Here is a 19933-nt window from a genome sequence, read left to right as displayed (position 1 = left end):
GGGAAGGGATGGGCTGCAGGGAGTGGGGAGGGAGTCGGGTGGGAGGGAGGGAGGCATCCGCATGAGCCTTCTTGTACTGGATTCTCTGATGAGGCTAGAGGGAAGATGAGAGATTGGCATCCACTTCAGGGCCCCTGCTGAAGGGAGCAGTCTGAGCTGAATATGGTGTTTACCTAAGTGTAGTATTGAATGGATTCTGGAAGCTTGGCTGGGGGTGGTGATTTGGTCAGCATACCTTGGGTATATATAACTTTGAAGCCATAACTTTTAACTGGAGTGGTTTATTTTTAATTCATTTTATTTTATTTTGTTTTATTGGGAAGATCAGGATTTTAACTTTAATACTGTTAAGTTTTTATGAAAGGAAAACCATCTCTATGTGACAATTACCTCTTAGTCTGTTTGTTTTTAAAGAAATCCCTAAAACAAACAAAACACCACAGAAATTCTCTAGAATCAGATGCACATAGTTCAGTCACTGGAACGTTTGTCTTTGCACCTGAGCCTGCTCCCACTCAGCAGTGAGAGTTTTTCCTCCCTGGGGACTTGGTGTCTTGTTTTGCATGCACACCCCATCCCTCGAGCACCCCAGCCTTTTGTGCATTGTCCACCTGGTTGCGCCCTTCCCAGACATTTGCTCAGCAAGTTTGGGGTGAGTGCCTGTGGGGACAGGCTGGCTGCTGCGTGCTGCACCAGGATCATTGAAGGAGGAGCTGAATCGTGAGTGGGTGAGCCCTGTTTTTGAGACCAGAAGGGCCCATGGCCACCGGTTCTGAGAGCCTTTGTGAGCCTATGATTACGGTTCTTAAGACCACTGAGGAAAAAGGAGCCTATATCCCATCGGGCAGAGAGCAATGAGCCCTGGAGTTTAGAAACCCAGGTGAAACCCCAAAGCACTGCCTTGGTTGTACACCCCTTTCTGCCCCAGGGGAGGCATGAATATACACAGGGAAACTGCCTCCAGCCCAGCTTCTCCTGCCTTGGGCTCCCCGTTTTCTTAACCTTTCTATTTATTTCCTGGTGTATAACTTCTTTCCTTGCGTTAAAGGGATCTTCCTTTAATTCTTTGGGCCAATTTACTGGCCATTGAACTATTTCTCTTGAGTCCCAATTATGTCATTGGGGGAACCTCTTAGCCCACCCCTGCTGACGTCCCGCCCCCACCTGCAGCTGCACCTTGTGATTACAGGTGACGATGGAACTGTAGAGTCCTCTGCTGTCTGCCAGCATACACCCACAGTGACTCCTGCGCCACTAGCCTGCACTGGGGCCCTTCCGCCCCTGCGTGTAGTCCAGCTCATCTGCCTCTCAGGAAGACTTGAGCAGGTTTGGGGAAATGCCACCCCATCCCACTACTCTTTACATTAAGCTGAGAGTTGGGAGAAACTGAAGCTGTGTTTTGGCTCCCTAAGGCTACCCTGATCCACAGGGCTACCTGCACCTCTGGATTCTGGATTCACAGACCAAGTCCAAGCCTGTTCTTAGGTCGCCGTCAAGGCTCCTGAATGGCTTTTTCGGTACTTCTGTTTGTTTTTGTACAATTTGTTAGAAAGGACTGTAAAATAGCCACTTAGACACTTTACCTCTTCAGTATGCAAATGTAAATAGATTGTAATATAGGAAATTTTTGTTTTAATATAAAAACGAGCCTGTCCGGTTTCTGCTGTACATTATTAAAGTTTTATTCAGAGCTGCTGTGGTGCTCTCTGCCTTCCATATGTAATGACTTCCCAGGGCTCGGCCAGGGTGGGGATGGCGGGGCCCGTGTGTGCTGCTGACCTGCACATCAGGTCTTCTGGACTTGCCATGTGACCGAAGCAGCCGGAGGTAGCAGAGACTGCATTGTGCTGTGTTTTTAGCATTTTGGTCTGTTTACCAAAAAGGACATTGGTCCTAATTGATGATGGTCCACTGACCCCAAGGCAGGTAAAGAGCTCCTCCAGTGTTACTTCCACTTGCCAAAGCATGGCTGATGCTCATCACTCTAGTTGGTGCTAGAACCTGGGAAAGTGGAGCCTAAAAATGAAGCCAACTAAAGTCTCATGCAGTAGTCAGCTTTACTCAGAGCATCTGAGGGCAAAGTTCCCACGAGCTGACACTGTGCACAACCACAGGGACTAGCCGCGTGCGGCACAAACGTGTTTTCCCACAGAGGCATATATACAGATAGCGACAGCCAGTCCTGGTGAGTGAGCTGAATTAAGGTCACCTGGAAGGGGCACGTAAACACATTCCAAGAACAAGTCCGAGTTTTTGAAGAAACAGGTCGCAAGACTCTTGTCTTCTTTGAGTGTTCTCACAAGCACTCAGTTCTCACGACTCCATTCTTGGACCTTGTTCCGGCAGGCTGGGTGTAAATGTTCCAAAATAATGAGCTAGGAGCAGTCTCGGGTTCAGATGGGTCCCTAGGATTCCTTCCACCAGGCACCCAGTTCTGCAGTGTCCCCAAAGATGACTGAAGCTTCATGTTCTAACACCTGGTGCCACAGCTTCTGCCTGCAGACTCTGCTGCGCACTAGAAAGGACAAGCAGCTCCTGGGTGTCTCTGCAGGTTTCCAGTGCTCTTGTTCTCTCTTCTAAGCAAAGGCCCATAAGACACGTTTGAGGGTGGCTGTTGTATTGTTCAGTTAACATTAGCAAAGGTCTATTGAAAACTTACTGTGAGCAGGGAAAGGACTCAGTTGGTAAAAGCATTTGCATGGTGAGGTGGGAGACCGGGACAGGAGAATAGTCCTGTAACCCACCTCCAGGCCGTGGCATGTGCATGCACAGCACCCTGCCCCAACACACACACAGCGCGACTGTCAGAATGGTAAGACCTGTGATGCTGCGGACATCAAATTATCTGAAGAGTGAGTCACTTGGTATTTTGTTCCGCAGCCATTTTTGACCCCTGGATTTGTGTTTGGATTTTTACGGTCTTGGGAATGTGCTTGCTAAACACAAAGCAAAATTGGGAGTAATTACGGTGCCAGCCACTGCCAAGGGGAACATAAACAGGATGTAACAAGAGTGAGAGTGAGTGGCAGGTTTTGGATGAAGCCAGTCATGGTAGAACTCAGGTTCTGCAGAAAGCAACCACGGCAATAACGGAGTTTTTAGAGGGGTGTATGAGAGACAGGTTTTAAGGCACTTAGTTGTGAGGGGAGGCAAATCAAAAATCTGAAAAATGACCAACAGGCCGGAGCCCCACAGGGAGAATTGGTCCTGCAGTCTTGAATCTGAAGGCAGAGTTCTTCCTTGGACGCCTCAGTGCAAGGCTTTCAACTGTAGAAAACCCATAGACATCCGCAGAAATGCAGTTGTTTGGATAAGTGTCCCCTAAAGGTTTATCTCAAAAGCATGCTCTCCAGTCCCAGTGCCACTGGGATGTGGCGACTCTACGCCCTTGGGAATATGCCCTTGCATTAGTCACATTTTCTCGGTTACAAAGTTCCGACAGAAACAACTTTAAGGAAAGGTTGTCTGGGCACTGCTTGAGAGCATAGTCTGCCCGATGGCAGGAGCTGGAAGATGCAGCTGGTCACTGTGCCTACCCAGGAGCCACAGCGGCTCATTCTCAGCTTCGCTCCTCTTTTTACGCTGCATGGGACAGTGCCACCCTCATTTGACAGACCAAAGGTGGGGGTGTGGGCTCTGGAGGTTTTGGGCACAGATGAGCTTTTAGCTATTTCCTGAGTATCCTTAGGATTTAAAATACAGGCAGGACACAGAAACGTGTAAGCCAGGCCCCTGGCTTCAAGGACTGCTCACCCTGGAGAGGTCACATTTGTACAAATATAAGGCAGATTGGGGCAAAGTCCAATTACAGAGCAATACTGGGCATCCCAGAACCACAGGTGAGGCGTCTAGGGAAAGGAGGACAGGACTCTCCAGGGCCTTCCTTGCTGCAGAACAGATGGCCACTGGGGGAGGCAAGACCGTAGCAAGAACAGACTGGACGCTGAAGAACACAGGAAGGAGGAGGTTGGGGTAAAAGGGACATCCATTTTGAAATAGTCACTGGTCTGCTGACTGAGCAGGGGAGGGGCTCCAGTCAAAGATGTTACCATGCAAGACCCACGAGTGCATAAGACAAGGTAATGGGGGGGGGGGGACCAAAATATATGCATGTATGAAATTGTCAAAGCATAAAAAGTTAAAAACCAAGCAGAAAAAATACTACTGTGTCTAGGTAGTATAATTCTAGCACTGAGGCAATTTTAAGGCTAGCCTGAGCTACATAACACCTGTCTCTAAATCAAGGTGGCCCTGAAGGGTGAAGAACTGAAGGCATTCGGCCTTCAATCCCAGCACTTGAGAGGCAGAGGCAAAGGAGGGTCTGTGCCAGGCTGGTCCACATAGTAAGTCCGAGCCAGCCAGGGATACAGTGAGACTCTCGCTCACATGATCGGAGCCTGATCCCCGAAACCCACGTAATAGGAGAGAAACAGCTTCCACAGGTTGTCCTCCGACCTCCACACTCACACTGCGACACTGGACACACTCACACAGATATACAATAAATAAACACGCGGCTGGAGACATGGAGTGATAGTTAAAGGCATTGTTGCTCTTGGAAAGAACTGGGGTTCCATCTCAGTGCCCACATGGCGGCTGACAGCTGTCACTCCAGTTCTAGGAGACTCCAGCAGCCTCTCCTGGCCTCTGTGGGCTACAGGCATGCACTTGCATACATGTAAGCAAAACACTCATTTTATAAAATAAAGATAAATCTTGACAACAACATAAATCCAAGCATGATCATTTTGGCCACATCAAGGCAGCCAGGAATATAAGAAGGGGGTTACCTGAAGCTGTTACGGTGTTGAGAAGGGGCAGGCAGCAGAAGTGGCAATGCTCTTAACTCTGCTGAGACAACTCCCTCTGTGCTAATCAGTAAATTTCCCTCTTGTATTGGTCTCCAAGTTTTTTAATTGATTTATTTTTATTTTATGTGCATATTTGTCTGTGTGAGGGTGTCAGATCTTGGAGTTATAGACAGTTGAACTGTCATGTGGGTGCTGGGATTTGAACCCGGGTCCTCTGGAAGATCAGTCAGTGCCCTTAACTGCTGAACCATCTCTCCAGCCCCCAAACATCTCTTATTAGCTAGCATGCCTACTGTACCATAAGTTAAAACCTACTGAAGCTGGTGGTGCTTAGCTATCATTCACACTGATTCCCAACGATGTATAAAACTGGTGTGTGGTGATGTGTACGTCTCAGCAGAGGCAGGACAGAAGTCCACGGTTATCCTTGGCTGTACACTGATTTCAAGGTCCTGTGATGGAGACCCTTCTGAAAATCAAAATCACCAAAACAAAAGCAAAACCTTACTTTCCACTCTTCACGTAGGGATAATGCCACTGAAGGGTATCTTTTTTTTTTTAAGTTTTATTTATTTATTATTTGTATAGCATTCCTTCCATGTGTTCCCACAAGCCAGAAGGGGGTGCCAGATTTCATTACAGATGGTTGTGAGCCACCATGTGGTTGCTGGGAATCGAACTCAAGGCCTCTGGAAGAACAATCAGTGCTCTTAACCTCTGAGCCATCTCTCCAGCCCCATAGAAGGGTATCTTAATTTGTTCCTGCTGCCAATCGGTCTGGACCGGATAGGGCAAGCCTTTAATCTCAGCATTTTTTTGAGGCAGAGACAGGCAGATCTCTGAGTTCAAGGCCAGCCTGGTTTACAGAGTGAGTTTCGGGTGAGCCAGGGCTTTGTTGGATGATGTTTTACTCTTTTGGTTTTTTTGAGGGTTCCACCACCCAGCTCCCAAATAAATCACACACAGAGGCTTATATGAACGCCTGGCCTTAGCCTGTTTCTTTTTTTTTCTTTTTCTTTTTCTTTTTTTTTTTTTATTAGCTTGTTTCTTGCCAGCTTTTCTTAAATTATCCTGACTACCCTTGGCCTCTGGGGTCTTATCTTTCTTAATTCTATATATGATTTTTTACTTCTTTCTCTGCGGCTTGCTGTGTGGCTGGCCCCTGATGTCCTCCTCTCCTTGTTCTCTTGCTCCTTGGTACTCCTTCTATTTAACCTCTCTGCCTGCCAGCCCTGCCTATCCTTGCTCCTGCCTCACTATTGGGCATTCAGCTCTTTATTGGGACCAACAGGTGTTTTAGACAGGCAAAGAATCACAGTTCCACAGTTGATCAAATGCAGCATAAACTAAAGCAACACGCTTGAAAATAATATTTCCCAACAGGGCTACATTGTGAGACACTTGGAGGCATTTTCTCTTTTGAGTCTCCCTCCTTTCAGATAACTCCAGCCTGTGTCAAACTGACACAGAACCAGCCAGCACCAGTCCCATGTCAGGACAGAGCCCTGCTGACTGAACCACCTTCTAAAGACTCTTCCATCACTCCGAGGGCTGAGCTGTGGGACACCAGCATGCAAACACAGCCGGGGTTGTGAGCAAGCACAGGAGTGGCGTGGCCCTGCTTGTCTGTAGGGAAAGGTTGTATTGACGTTTGGGGGGAACCTGCAGCGGTGGTGGTGGGGAGGACACAACAGGACTGGGAGGAGAGACAGAGCCAGTGGGCAGGGGACACATGGTTTGTGATCAGACACAAACCATTGCGGAAAGGAGAAATTGGCTTCTGCCTGGAGCCAGTGGCAGAGCCTTGGTCTAAAGGTCTAGCATGTGTTTGGGTGTCAGGAGCCTGATGCACAGCACTGTCCCTGGAAAGGAAGCAAGGGATGATGCTACGAAACAGGTGTGCCCTTGCCAACAGAGAAGAGCTCTGTGGAGTCCGAGCCCGAAGAGCTGTCACTCCCTGCCTTTCCCACGAGTGCCTGTGCTGAAGGGAGAGTAAGATCATATATACTCCACATCTTAGGAGTGAGACGTTGCTGCCCTAAGGAGAACCAGACTGAGTATCCCTTCTGTGGCTCCAGCCTGGCCAACCAAGGCCCATGACCTTGATGCGACTAGACCATGAGACACCCATATTCAACACAAACTGTCCTGTCTGGCTTCTACCTGAAGACCTCCTGGGAGTCTCGTCACTGAGCTGTACTGGATCAGGCCTGCCACTAGAACCTTCCCTTCGCCGGGCTCCAGCACCAGCACCAACACCAGCCCATGAACATTGTTAGGCAATAGAAGTCGTTAAGAAAACAAGCATTCCCTGCCCAGCCAGCTGCCCCCCCCCCCCCCCCCCCCGCTGTTCTACACCTCCTGCAAGCAGTGATGTCATACAAAACTGAAGCCCAAACCCTCATTCCTGGTGGACCAGAGAGCCAGCTGAGCCCCAGGCCCTGCCCTGCTGCCACCCACCCCCACCCCCAACCCCAGGGCAGAAGCAGAGGTGGCATCCACAGAGCTGTTCAGCCTTGCCAGTTCTGGGTCCTGAAGTAACTGCTTCACTGAGACTCTAGAAGGCCCGAACTTCCACACTCTAGTGTTCCAACTCCCTGAGGGCACCCCAGAGTTTAAGCAGGTCTGTGAGATCATGGAAGTCACTTCTCCCATTTCCTCACAGGGGATTGTGGATTGGTGGGAGACTTGGCAAAGGGTTGTCCTAAGGAAGTGGGAAGGGGCTTTATTCATTAGATGGTCCCTACTAATCCCACACAGTCCAGGTCCCTTCTTAGACTGACCCCATCTCAACCAGGGCAGCTGAAGCCAAAGAACTGGGAAACCTGAACTCCCTGGGAACAGGACACCTGCCCCTGCATTAGCTGCAGACAGAGTATAGATTTCTCAGGAGCAGATCCACAGGGGATTTGCTGAGAGGCATGGGAGGTGGGGGAGGAGGTTGGCAAGGGACATCTGGAGTGGCAGGAGGCCTGCTGATGGCTGCAGCAGACTGGAGGACGAGAACAGATGCTAGACAAGGGGCGTGACTAAGGAGATTGGGGAGAGCAGAAGGCTGAGCTCTGGAGCTGTGCTGTGAAGGGAGGTTACTGTTCCCAGAAAACCCAGCAACTGCCTCCAGTCTCCAGTGCATTTCCCCTGCATCATCTCCTGTAACACCTGCGTCTGCGTTACCCTCTGGATACAGCGCCACTGTACCATAAGTGAGCCAGGCAGGACCTGGAGATTGAAAGAACACACAAGAGACCTGGTTCATTCGAAAGGAGATCAGCCGAATGCCGTTTATTCAAACTTAGGGAAAACCTTAAATACCTAGCTGCTGCACAATGGAATACTCCCAGGCAGGTGGGAAATTACCACGCCCAAGGTGGAGTCAACAATGCCCTATAGCTAACCACCAGACAGGGCAGACGGAGCACAGGAACAAACAGGAAATGTTGGCTGGCCAGAGACTGTCCTCAAAATGAACCCTGGGAGCAAGGGTAGACCCATGGACCCTACAACCTCCCTCCTTGTAAGTCCCTCACTGTGAACTCAGTGACCAAGTGAGATCCTCCTGACAGGGACAAAGGCTGTGTGTCCAGGTGAGGCAGGCTAGAATCTGGAGAATTTCCACCACAACGCTCATGACCAGCAGAGGGCATCACCATCCCACAGGGAGGCACCCAGGACTACCCTTCCCCTGCTGGAGAATCCAAGGAGATAGCAGAGAAGCAGGGTGTGATCAGGCTCTCCCCCAGCTGTCAGGAGTCCTGGCTTCCCAAGCCCATCCTCTCTCAGGCTGCTGTTACAGGCAGGAGGGCTTGGACCACACTCATCTTTTCCAGAACGTGAGGCCCCATCCAGTTCTGAAATACTAGGATTTGAAGCCGGGCGATGGTGGCGCACGCCTTTAATCCCAGCACTCGGGAGGCAGAGGCAGGCGGATCTCTGTGAGTTCGAGACCAGCCTGGTCTACAAGAGCTAGTTCCAGGACAGGCTCCAAAGCCACAGAGAAACCCTGTCTCGAAAAACAAAAAAAACAAAACAAAAAAAAAAATACTAGGATTTGAGGTAACCATGTCAAGGACTTATAGAAATTGCCTTTTCTGGGTTCACACTTGCTCTGGGTTTTCTAGTACCTTCCTTCTCAGATGAGAACTTCAGTCCCCTGTGCTGGCTTCTCCCTGGAGGTCAGAGGCTGCCGGACTTGCACGAACTGGGACTGTGGGGAAGACTATCTGCTCTCCGTCAGTCGTAAGGTCTGTGTCTAAGGCTGTTAGACACAGATTCGTTAAGTAATCCTCTGGAGTAGGGAGGTGGCTCCTTCATAGAAGAGGTTGTGCAGGGTCCTCTTGGGGAGGGGCCTTTCATGGATAAGCACTGGAATGAATATGAAAGAAACTCTTGGGCCGTCTATCTTTGTAATTCCCCTCCCCCTCCCCCCGCTACAGATGTCGTCTGTCAGGAGCAGGCAACAGACGGTCCAGGGGTCCATCTGTGTTACTGTTCTCAATAGAGTCCCATGTTTCCCCACCGACACTCTCTTGGCCCCTCGACTGATTGCCACTTGGTGATAAAGGAAGGAGAAACACTAAGGTAGCTAGACCTCAGTTCTAAGCCACCCCTACTCCCAACCCCGTAGGCATCCTGCCATATGGACTTGTGCAATTTCTGAGTATGGAGGAACACCCCTCCTACCTCCCTCTTGTATGGTGTGGGGGCGCAGGGGTCTGGGGGTGGGCAAAACACAGGGAAATAGCCAGACTGCTGTACTGAAACAGGTAGAAGAAAGCCTTCCCCGGCCTCTGAGATATGGACTTCTGGCCTTTGCTCCCTCCTGCCCCCGGGTGGTATGTGGTATATGTCTTACATAGTGCGTGTGCACAGTACGCTGTCCCCTGCCGGACCAAGCGCCTCTGCCTCTGTTATACCAGGGCCCAGCCAGTTCCTGGTACGAAGCAGGGCCCACTGAAGTCAGAGGAGGTAGGCTGGAGCCCTAGATCCAGGCGGCCTTGTTCGGGACCTCAGCTTTGCCTCAGAGATCCTCCCTCCCCTGCAAGGTGCTTTCTGCCTGGGTGTCTCCTCCTCTGTCAGGGGTAACAGTTTACCTACTTCATAAGGTCGAAGTGCACATGTAGTGGCTCATCTCCGAATGTGGAACCGGCCCTCTCTGTGGTGGCTAGACACTGACCACTTTCCTCTCTCACTTCTTATTTGGGAGTTACACAGACGTGGGCTGGGTCATCGTCTCTCCTGCCCTCTAGCAGCCATGGCAACAAAGAGCACGAGGAATGGTGTCGAAGACAGGATTAGAGAATGGCTCAGCACCCGCCATGCCCCAGCTCTGAGCACCACTGAGGGAAGGGAGCCTGAACTCCAGCACCGGGAGGGGGGCTCTGAATTAAATCTACTTGCAGGTTTCCGCTGTCTCCCTTTCTCCCGGCTTTGGAAAGGAAGGAGAAACCCTCATCCCCTCACTCCCACTGCGAGGGGCTTCTGGGGTCAGTTCATAGATGTCTCCCCGTCCTTCTTCAGAAACCATAACCCTCCCCCTGCATGTCCCACCTCCAGGCTTCCCCACCGAGTCTGACCCCCCACCCTCCTTTCCCGGATTCCAAACCTTCCCTCAGCTTATTTACCACTTTTTACTGTGCCCGCATCTCCACGAACCACTAAAGCCATCGTTCATTCGCAAACTTCAAATCTCATCCAACAAGCATTCACAGACTGCTTCCAGGTAGCACGGATTGCCCAGATGTCCTGTCCCTTCTGCTGCCGGGGGTGACTAGGCTTACCCCCCCACTGAGTGCCCAAGTTCCCCAGAGTTTCCCGAGCCCGGCGGTCTTCGGCGCTGAGGGCGGGGCTCGCCTTAGCGGGTCCCCCACCCCCGGGGCGGTGCCTGCCTGTCGGGGGCGAGGCCATTGGAGGCCGCTCCCCACGCCTCCCGGGAGTCTATAAAGCAAGGCTACACGGGGCTAGCTCAGCTGGACTCCCCCAGCCAGCGCCAACACCGCAGAGCGGAGTGAGCGCAGCCTCCTAGGGGCGCGGGGCGCCGGAGCCATGACCCTCCGCCGACTCAGGAAGCTGCAGCAGAAGGAAGAGGCTGCAGCCACACCGGACCCTGCTGGTCCGGCTCCCGACTCGGAAGCAACTCCGACCCACTCGGGCCCCCCAGCCGCCGCCGCTCCGCCTGGAGCCCCGGGGGACGAGCTGTACGCCGCGCTGGAGGACTACCATCCTGCGGAGCTGTACCGCGCGCTCGCAGTGTCCGGGGGCACCCTGCCCCGCCGAAAGGTGCGTTCCCTAACCTACGCCCCTAGACTCAGAACCGCGTGTCAGCGCCAGGGCCACCCGCCTCGCTCGGCCCTGTCCTCAAAAGGCGCCCACTCCCGGCTCGGAAGGCTGTGGTCCCCGCCACCACGACGCCCCCAGTTGAGTTGGCTCTCCACTCCACTCCCCACGCGCGAACGCCCCATCTCCTCCCACTCTCCTGCTTTGACTCCGCCCCAGCACCCCCTTTCTCCTCCTGGCTCCACCTGGCTTTCTGCCGCCTCCCGCTCAGCCTGTCGGTGTCTAGAAGTCTAGAAACTCTCAGGACCCCCTCGCCGAGCACCTCTTGAAGTTGGAGCAAGAAGGGCTAGGGAAAGAACCCCGCCACTTGCTTCAGACAAGTTGAGGGTCCTGGAGCCCCGGGCGAGAGAGAAACTAATGGCTCCTTAGAAGTAGTGCTGCGAATTCCCGAGAACACCCCCTCCGCTAGGACGCCGGGCTTCCCGGGCTCAGGGCCTCACGCTTTGTCCCGCATCTAAGATGCGGGTTGTGAGAGCACCGCCCTCCTGACTTCAGCCAGGACCGGACGCGGTGGGAGAGGTCACAGGGCAGGAAGGATGCGGGCCGCACCCGCTCGCTGTCTGCGTGTCCTCCCCCCTCCCCTGTTAGTGAGACTGTTCCTCTGGCCTGGGAAGACCTGAGTGCTGAGACCACAGACCTAGGTTAGGGAGAAGGGATGGGTGGCCTTTCCACGCGGCCCCCTCCTTCTCTCCTGGTCCCTGGCTCCCCACTTCACACAATGAACAGCTTGTTGAGAATTTGCATTTTATGAAAATCGGGTTGAAAGACAAAGGGGTCTCTCTGTACTACCCAGTCCTTCCTCCTTGGCCTATTTGGGTACTGTCCCCACCCTGAGGCTAATCTTTGGTTCTGAAAGAGGGTCCCCTTCTCCTCCTAGCTTTGGGGCAGCTTGGGGGTTAGGGAGTGTTACCCAGAGCACAACCCAGGAAGGCCTCAAGCTGTTTTGGCACTTTGGGGGAAGGGCTGATCCCGGATGGGACTTCCTCCATCCTCCAAGAACTAACATCTTAGGAGGGACAGAGTTTGTTTTAGGCTCTCTGGGGCCCTGAAGAGTTGGGGGGGGGGTCTTCTCCAAAAAAGAAACCCCCGTTTCTCAACTATAGTGTGAGACAGATTTGACTCGAATTTTTTTATTTAGTTATATACTTTGTTAAAAACAATGCACGGCGATATCAAGAGACTCAGGTCTATCTGGAGGACACAGCCCGCTGCATCCACAGCCGGCCCCCAGGCAACCTGTTCTTAGGAGCTTTGGCACCTCTACCAGCCCTCCTGTCCGAGCTCCTGACTCTCTGCTTTCCCAGACTACTGTCTGTCTGAACCATTAATTGGACAGACCCAGCTGGCTGGAACCCTGGACTTATTAGGACCTTAAGTCTGGTGGCTTCTTACCCTTCTTTCTCTGCAACTAGGGGAAAGCTCCTACCTCAGCTTTTGGGGCCTGGAAGGCCTGGCCCATCAGACATGATCTCAGCAGTGAAGATCATTATAAAGTCACCCATCTAGAACCCAGAACAGTTGTGTCCTGGAGGTCCCAGGGTTGGTGTGAACTCCAGGAGGGGGAATAGTAGCCGCACTTGGCAGATAGTTACACCAGCACCAAAGCAGAGGGCAGGTTGGGAGGGAAGACTGGCAACAGGAAGTGGGGTGCTACACTCAGAACTGGGATTCAGGCCAGAGTCTCAGCACCTGCTCAAGGGCATCCCCACTTCTCACTGTCTTTTCTGGCCATTTTCCTACCCAGGGCTCAGGATTCCGGTGGAAGAATTTCAGCCAGAGCCCTGAACAGCAACGGTGAGTCACTCCCACCCAAAGCCCCTGCTGTGGTCCAGAAAAGTGAGTTGTTGGGGGAGGGGGAGCACCACACAGCAGCTCAACCCACTCCCCCTGGAAGGCATCTTCCATCCTTGAGCATCACTTCCCTGCTGGGATTGAGGGGCAGGTGGGGGTGTGGGCTGTATGAAGGGGCGGCAGAATAAGGGGGGGCACTTTTGAGTCATTAGGTGCTCCTTAACCACCCCCAATCTCTGTCAGTTGCCTCTTCCTGGATTAGTGAGAGGTGGCGGCTAGGAAGTAGGAGACACCGGGGGAGTATCCTAACTTGTCCTCTGTGGCTTCCCTAAGCCCACCCAACCCACCACAGTGGACCCAGACACTATATGACCAGATGTTTGAGTCTGACACCCCAAACCTTTAGTCTCGTGTGGGTCCCATCCCGTGGTCTCATCCCATGGCTGCACTTGGTTTGAGATGTGCAAGGTCTCGGTGCTTACCCCAGGACCCGAAGCTTAGGTTCTCTTTAGCCCGTGTCTCATGCCTGATTTGGACCTGGCTTCCCTTGAAATGGGCCAGCAAACTGTGGCCTACTGGACAAACTTAGTTTAATTTTTTTGGTTTTATTTTTCTTTTTTATTTGTTGTTTTCTTTCTTTTTTCTTTTTTCTTTTCTTTTGAGACAGGGTCTCTCTGCAGACCCCTGGCTGTAGACCAGGATGGCTTTAAACTCACAGAGATCCTCCTGCCTCCACCTCCCCCGTGCTTAAAGGTGTGCACCACCATGGCCAGCATATTTTAATATTTTAAAGGGTTGTAAAACAAACCCTTACGACAGAAGCCATATGGGCCACAAAACCTAAACTATTTACCATCTGGCTCTTTGTAGTGAAGTCCACAGACCCTGCCAGGGGCCCAGAAAGCACTGGGACAGACACAGCGCTTCCAGCCTCCCTGCTCCTGCCCCAGAAAACACAGGGCTAAAAGCTCCTTGTGAAGAAGGGGGAGTGAGCTGCATTGGGTGGCAGGGGGTGTGACTCAGGCTAGGAGCTGGAGAGCTGGAGGCCGGCTCCAGAGCCTTTCTGAGGCTGCCAGACTTAAAGGGGCCTTAGGATCCACTTTATTCTGCCTCTGGCTGGCGGGAAGGAAGGGGAGGGGGTGGGCAGAGGAAACCCTGGACTCCCCCAGCAGGCCAGAATCTGGAGTGGTTCCAGACCATTGTGTCCAGCAGGCAGCCTTCAGTTCGGGAAGGGGTGGCCCCAGGCTCCCCTCCCCCAGCCTTCACATCTGGTGGGCTGGCCACACCACAGCTGGGAGGAGTGGCTGTGGTCTGCGCCCAGCCTCGTGACTGGCCCCCAGGGGGTGGGGCTGTCTTCTCCCCAAAGCAGCTGAGCTAGGATGCTCTTGCCCTGGGGCCAAATTGGGGACCTCAGTTACTGAGTTGAGTATGTGTCTGGGCTGCTGCTAGGTGGCCACCTTTCTCAGGGACAGCCTTTCCTGATGCCTCCCTCCTCCCCCTGTAGACAGCTGATTTAATTCTGTGCAGCCTTCCTGAGGCCAATTTCAGTTGGGTTTGGGAAGGGCATTCCAAAAATCTGTAAAGAATGAGCTGTCACTGGAGACTCTGGGTCCTCCTGGAATGTTCTAGATCAGCCTTCATCCTGGAGAGCTAAGCTGAGGGGCTACCACACTCTTGTTTTTGTTATTATATTTTGAGACAGAGCCTCACTATGTAGCTCAGACTCAAATAGAACATCCTCCTGTCTCAGTATCTCAAGTGCCAGAATTACAGATTCGGGTCACCATAGCTCTTCCATACTTTCCTGGGTTCTCGTAATCGTTACCCTGTATGTTCTGCAGGAAGGTGCTGACTTTGGAGAAAACGGACAACCAGACCTTCGGCTTCGAGATCCAGGTGGGAAAAACTGGGCATAGAGGGGTGAGGGGTCAGGAGGCCATTCTGAAGGCTGGGCAGATCTGTTTGCCTCTGTTCTGAGTGTCCTGTTGCTTGTTCACAGACTTACGGCCTTCACCACCGAGAGGAGCAGCGCGTAGAGATGGTGACCTTCGTCTGTCGAGTTCACGAGTCCAGCCCTGCCCAGCTGGCTGGGCTCACACCAGGTAGACCTTGAGCCCAGAACACAGGGCTCTGGGATCGTGGAGAACTTTACTCCTAAGAAGAGGCATTAATGCTGGGCGGTGGTGGCGCACGCCTTTAATCCCAGCACTCGGGAGGCAGAGGCAGGCGGATCTCTGTGAGTTCGAGACCAGCCTGGTCTACAAGAGCTAGTTCCAGGACAGGCTCCAAAACCACTGAGAAACCCTGTCTCGAAAAACCAAAAAAAAAAAAAAAAAAGAAGAGGCATTAATGTTTTTTTCTCCTTCATCCTCCAACTTGGAGAAGGCCAAAAAAACAAACAGAATCTGGTTTCAGACCCACTGGCTTTTTAGTGCGGGACCCATGGAGTTCCTGACAGACAGCAGTGTCGGGAGACGGTTCCCTGAGCCCAGAGCGGAGCCCAGGGAAGAGATGGTACTGCCGCACAGCTGTTAAGCTTCCTGGCAGCTGTGCGGCTCAGTTGGGCAGAGTCTGGTAGAGGAGCGATCTATCCAGGTCTTTCAAAATGGTCCATGAGACCACTCTTCCCTACTCCAGCTAGGCCCCAGGTGTTCTCTGGCCCTTACCTGCTTTCCCACATACCAGCAACACTTTGCTAGGTAGCTCCTGGTTGTCCTTGCTGTAGTCCCAGCCAGGATCCATATTGGTTTTTACAGATGGCAAACAGCACTTAAAGTCTCCAGCAAGCCCTGCCCAGGGTCAGGGCCTGACCTCCAAAAGTTGAAGCTTCACATGCCTGGAGCCGGTCCCAGCTCCCAGCTGGGCACTAATCCCATGCCTTCCCTGTACTGAAGGAGTCTAAGACAGGTCTCGGAGAAACAGATGTAGCTAACTCCAGGAGGAGCATGGGAATCTGGGAGGGCTCCTGTTGTGAGAGAGGGCTTCCTGAGGGTGTGTCTCACAATTTAGCTCTTCTCACATCCCCAGCGCTGAGCCTAGGTTTCTCTCTCCAACAATCTGGTGGTCTCTGTGCAGGGAGAAATGCTATGGTTTTGTATACTTTTGTTGTATTTTGAGACAGGGTTTTTCTGTGTAGCTCTGGCTGTCCTGGAACTTACTCTGTAGACCAGGCTGACCTTGAACTCACAGAGATCTGTCTGCCCCTGTCTCCTGGGTGCTGGGATTAAAGGTGTGCACCACCACCACCCAGCTAGGTTCTGTGTATTTTAATTGGGGTAAAAGAAATGCCCAGGTCCCCCACCATGCAGAAGGGAATTCAGGAATAGTTCTCTAGGTTACCATTCTGCCCTTCCTGGCAGGGGACACCATTGCCAGTGTCAACGGCCTCAATGTGGAAGGCATCCGGCACCGAGAGATTGTTGATATCATCAAGGCATCTGGCAACGTTCTCAGGTATTCATGTCTAGGTGCAGTGCCTAAGGGCTCCTGAGCGCAGCCTCGCGGTGTTCCCTCCGCCTTCAGGCTCGCTCAGCCTTTGTCCCCTCGATCCCTCAGACTGGAAACTCTGTATGGGACATCCATTCGGAAGGCAGAACTGGAGGCGCGCCTGCAGTACCTTAAGGTGAGGACCAAGCCAGGCCAGGTTCTACCCTACTTTTCCCATGTTCTGGCCTTCAGACCCACTCTGAAGGACTTCATCTTTCTCAGCCTCCCTCAGCCCTGGGACTTCTGTGCCTTCCTCTTTACCTATGTGTCCCCATATCCTACTGGTGTCTGCTAGTCCTGACAGTTGGCTGCATGTGTCTTACAGCAAACCCTGTATGAGAAGTGGGGAGAATACAGGTCGCTAATGGTTCAGGAGCAGCGGCTAGTGCATGGTGAGTATGTCGGATATCCTGACAGACGTCCCCATCAGTGCCCCCCCCCCCCACTTAGAACTAGCAGGCTGCTGGCTCCACAGTGAGAGGCAGAGGTACTGTTTCGGACACAGCATCATCCCAAACTGATACACCCAGTTTTGTTCTCGCTGTTGCTCTCTGGGCATCAGGGTTGAACACCGAGAGAGTTGTGATGTGACTTATTTTTTAAAAAAAAACAATTTCCCTTAATCCCAGCACCTGGGAGGCAGAGATGGTTCTCTTGAGAGTTTGAGGCCAGCCTGGTCTACATTAGTAAGTCCCAGGACTGCCAGGGCTATGTGGAGAGACTGTCTCCAAAAAAGAAGTCTGCGTGTGTCATTCCTTTCTGTGGTCTCCTTTTCTGTCCCAAAGTGGCACTCTTGAGTTTATTAACTCCAGCTTTAGAACCAGAAGGCTGAGACTCAAGGCAGGCCAACAGGAAAGAACTGGATATCCTGCCCATGCCCTCTGACCCTTAGCCTAGGGCACTCAGGATTCAGGAAGCTCCCTCGTCTTCTGTTGACACAGGCCTGGTGGTGAAGGACCCAAGCATCTATGACACACTGGAGTCCGTGCGCTCCTGCCTCTACGGCGCCGGCCTGCTCCCAGGCTCGCTGCCGTTTGGGCCTCTGCTCGCTGCGCCTGGGGGTCCCCGTGGGGGCGCCCGGCGGACCAAGGGGGACACCGACGACGCCGTATACCACACGTGCTTCTTCGGCGGCGCCGAACCGCAGGCGCTGCCACCCCCGCCGCCCCCCGCGCGCACGCCAGGCCCAGGCTCCGCCGAGGCCCCGGCGTCCGTGCTGTGTCCCGCTCCCCGCGCCACGCTCAGCCGCAGCGCCAGTGTGCGGTGCGCGGGCCCGGGCGGGGGTGGCGGCGCGGGCGCGCCGGGCGCGCTCTGGACTGAGGCCCGCGAGCAGGCCCTGTGCGGCGCCGGCCTACGCAAGACCAAGTACCGCAGCTTCCGCCGGCGGCTGCTCAAGTTCATCCCCGGACTCAACCGCTCCCTGGAGGAGGAGGAGAGCCAGCTGTAGGGGCGCGGTTGGGCAGGCGGGAGGTATTTATTTATTTATTCATTGTAACAGCAGTGCAAAAATGGGAGCAGTAGTGCCGGTCCAAGGACCTCAAGAGCCCAAAGCTGCGGGAGAGGGTCCTTGCTAGCTCTGGCAGGTCTGGTAGGTTCACGGCTTGTCTCAGCTGAGGAAAAAGGGAGCCTAGTTGCTTTCTTTCCTCCCCTACATCACCACAGGATCTCTGCAGGGGGAGAATAGACACTGGGAGTTGGGAGAGGTTTGAGGGACCAAAGAGGGCTGTGCAGCCTACAGTCTGGGCCAGTTGTGCCTTGTGGGGGCCTGTCCCAAAAGCCCTCTCCTCAGCTTTACTTGCTCCCCAGTTCTTATCCTTGGGGAGAGGAGATCGTGATGGATCATTCCCCACCCCGTACACACACACACACACATACACATCCAAGGGGGCAAGGTGCTGGGTCCCTCTCTCGAGTCTTGACCCTAAGGGCTTAACCCCTCTCCAGGGGCCTGTACTAAGTGGGTCCTGCCAGGCAGGGGTCCTGGGTTCTGCGCTCCTTGGGGAACAGGAAAGAGTACATTCAGGTGGGGTGGGGCAGTCTGGACTGTACCACCGTGTTTTTGTTGTTGTTGTTGTTGTTGTTGTTTTTGCATATGTTACTTCTAAACCACAAACTGTATAAAATTGATGGTATTTTGCATCTGTGTCAGCGTGGTAACTGCCTGTGGGGGAGGACTGTGCTTAGGCAAGCTCTGACTCCACCATGCAGCCCCCTCCAAACACACACAGGCTGCCTTTTACTTCTTTCTTTTAGCCTGAAGCCAGGGAAATTGTCTAGGGGATTTTAATGAACATGTACTGGCCTGAATTGAGCGCCACCCCCCCCCCACACACACACACACAACCCGAGCCTCCTGTTGGCGACCATTTTGAAGCTTTCCTCCCCAGAGCCTCACAGCAGACATAGGGGTCTCTTGTCTAGACTCCCTTACTATCTCTGTGGGAAAGCCTGGCTCACTTGGGGAGCACCTGAGGTTCACAGACAGCCACTGTCCACCCACCCTTTGACAGGTTCAGTCCCCTGTCCCCAGTCGGCCCATTCTTGTGAGCCATGAGCGTCTTATTTCTGGGCCCCTTACTGCTCTGGATGCTGGCTACAGACCTTCCTGGTCTCTCTCTGCATTTGATATTCCACAAGTGTCTCCTACCTCTCTAAGGCCTTCCCCTCAGTCACATGTGGCCACGCCCTCTGTGACGTCACCATCTGGAACTGTCTTGACTTTGTGGGTTTAGCCTTTGGCCTGCCCTCCCCACTCACAAGGTCGCTTACTTCTGGCAACAGAGCCCAGGGACTTTCTGCTTCATGTGCTGCCCAATCCTAGTACACAAGACCCTCAATACAGTGTGTTCCAGGTTAGCCCCAGAATGTCACCACGTGTCTTGAAACCTGCTGAGTGACAGACTTGGTAGTCACAAGGCAAGCTAACAGCAGAATAGGGCCTGGCACCTGAGACCCCTTCTCCATGTCAGTGGCCAGCATTCAACTGTAGCTTTGAGAGACGTGCCCTTCTCTTCCGTGTGTGGACATCATTTCTGCCCCCATTTTTAGGGTCACCCTTCACACAGCTATCAGGTGACCCTTCCAAAAGCAAGCCCAGAGATGGCACCTGAGCACTTGGGAGGTGGAGGCAGAAGGAGCAAAGATGTCAGGCAGCAAGTTAGGCCAGCCTGGGCTACATGAGTAGCCCTCGTTTCAAAATGGAAGAAATGCCTCAGCAGACAAAAGCACATGTTGTATATATAAATCTGATGACCTGAGTCTGATGCTCAGAACTGCAAAGAAAGAAAAAACCAACTCCTAAGAGTTGTTCTGTGGCACCACGTGGCTACTGTGGCATATGTCCAACTATTCTGAACACATAAATCACTCTCTCTCTCTCACACACACACTAAAATATACACATTTAATTTTTAAAAGCTTGTTTTGAAACTTTTGGAACAAGGTCTTTGTACATAACCCTGGCTGTCCTGGAACTTGCTATGTAGGCCAGGATCATTCACAGTGATCCTCCT

At 52.8% G+C, this 19933-nt stretch overlaps 1 protein-coding gene across 1 annotated transcript; it reads left to right on the top strand.

Moving 5' to 3' along the window:
• The first annotated feature begins 10759 nt into the window (after nt 1-10759).
• Tamalin (trafficking regulator and scaffold protein tamalin) lies at nt 10760-18544 on the top strand. Its single transcript, XM_041646043.1, has 8 exons — nt 10760-11087; nt 12889-12938; nt 14777-14831; nt 14935-15037; nt 16295-16388; nt 16491-16557; nt 16747-16813; nt 17363-18544. Exons 1-8 carry the CDS (start codon nt 10854-10856, stop codon nt 17866-17868), a joined length of 1176 nt encoding a protein of 391 aa, XP_041501977.1. The 5' UTR covers nt 10760-10853; the 3' UTR covers nt 17869-18544.
• Nucleotides 18545-19933: the final 1389 nt, after the last annotated feature.

This window comes from Microtus oregoni, unplaced genomic scaffold (genome assembly GCF_018167655.1).
Source record: "Microtus oregoni isolate MIOR12 unplaced genomic scaffold, Mior012 000118F_ref0000498, whole genome shotgun sequence".
Lineage (NCBI taxonomy): Eukaryota > Metazoa > Chordata > Mammalia > Rodentia > Cricetidae > Microtus > Microtus oregoni.
This window is presented reverse-complemented; position numbering and strand designations above follow the sequence as displayed.

Coding starts and splice junctions, on each gene's coding strand:
- Tamalin (XM_041646043.1), top strand. CDS start 10,854: ATGACCCTCCGCCGACTCAGGAAGCTGCAGCAGAAGGAAGAGGCTGCA. Junction 14,832..14,934: donor CCTTCGGCTTCGAGATCCAG/GTGGGAAAAACT, acceptor GCTTGTTCACAG/ACTTACGGCCTTCACCACCG. Junction 16,814..17,362: donor GGAGCAGCGGCTAGTGCATG/GTGAGTATGTCG, acceptor CTGTTGACACAG/GCCTGGTGGTGAAGGACCCA.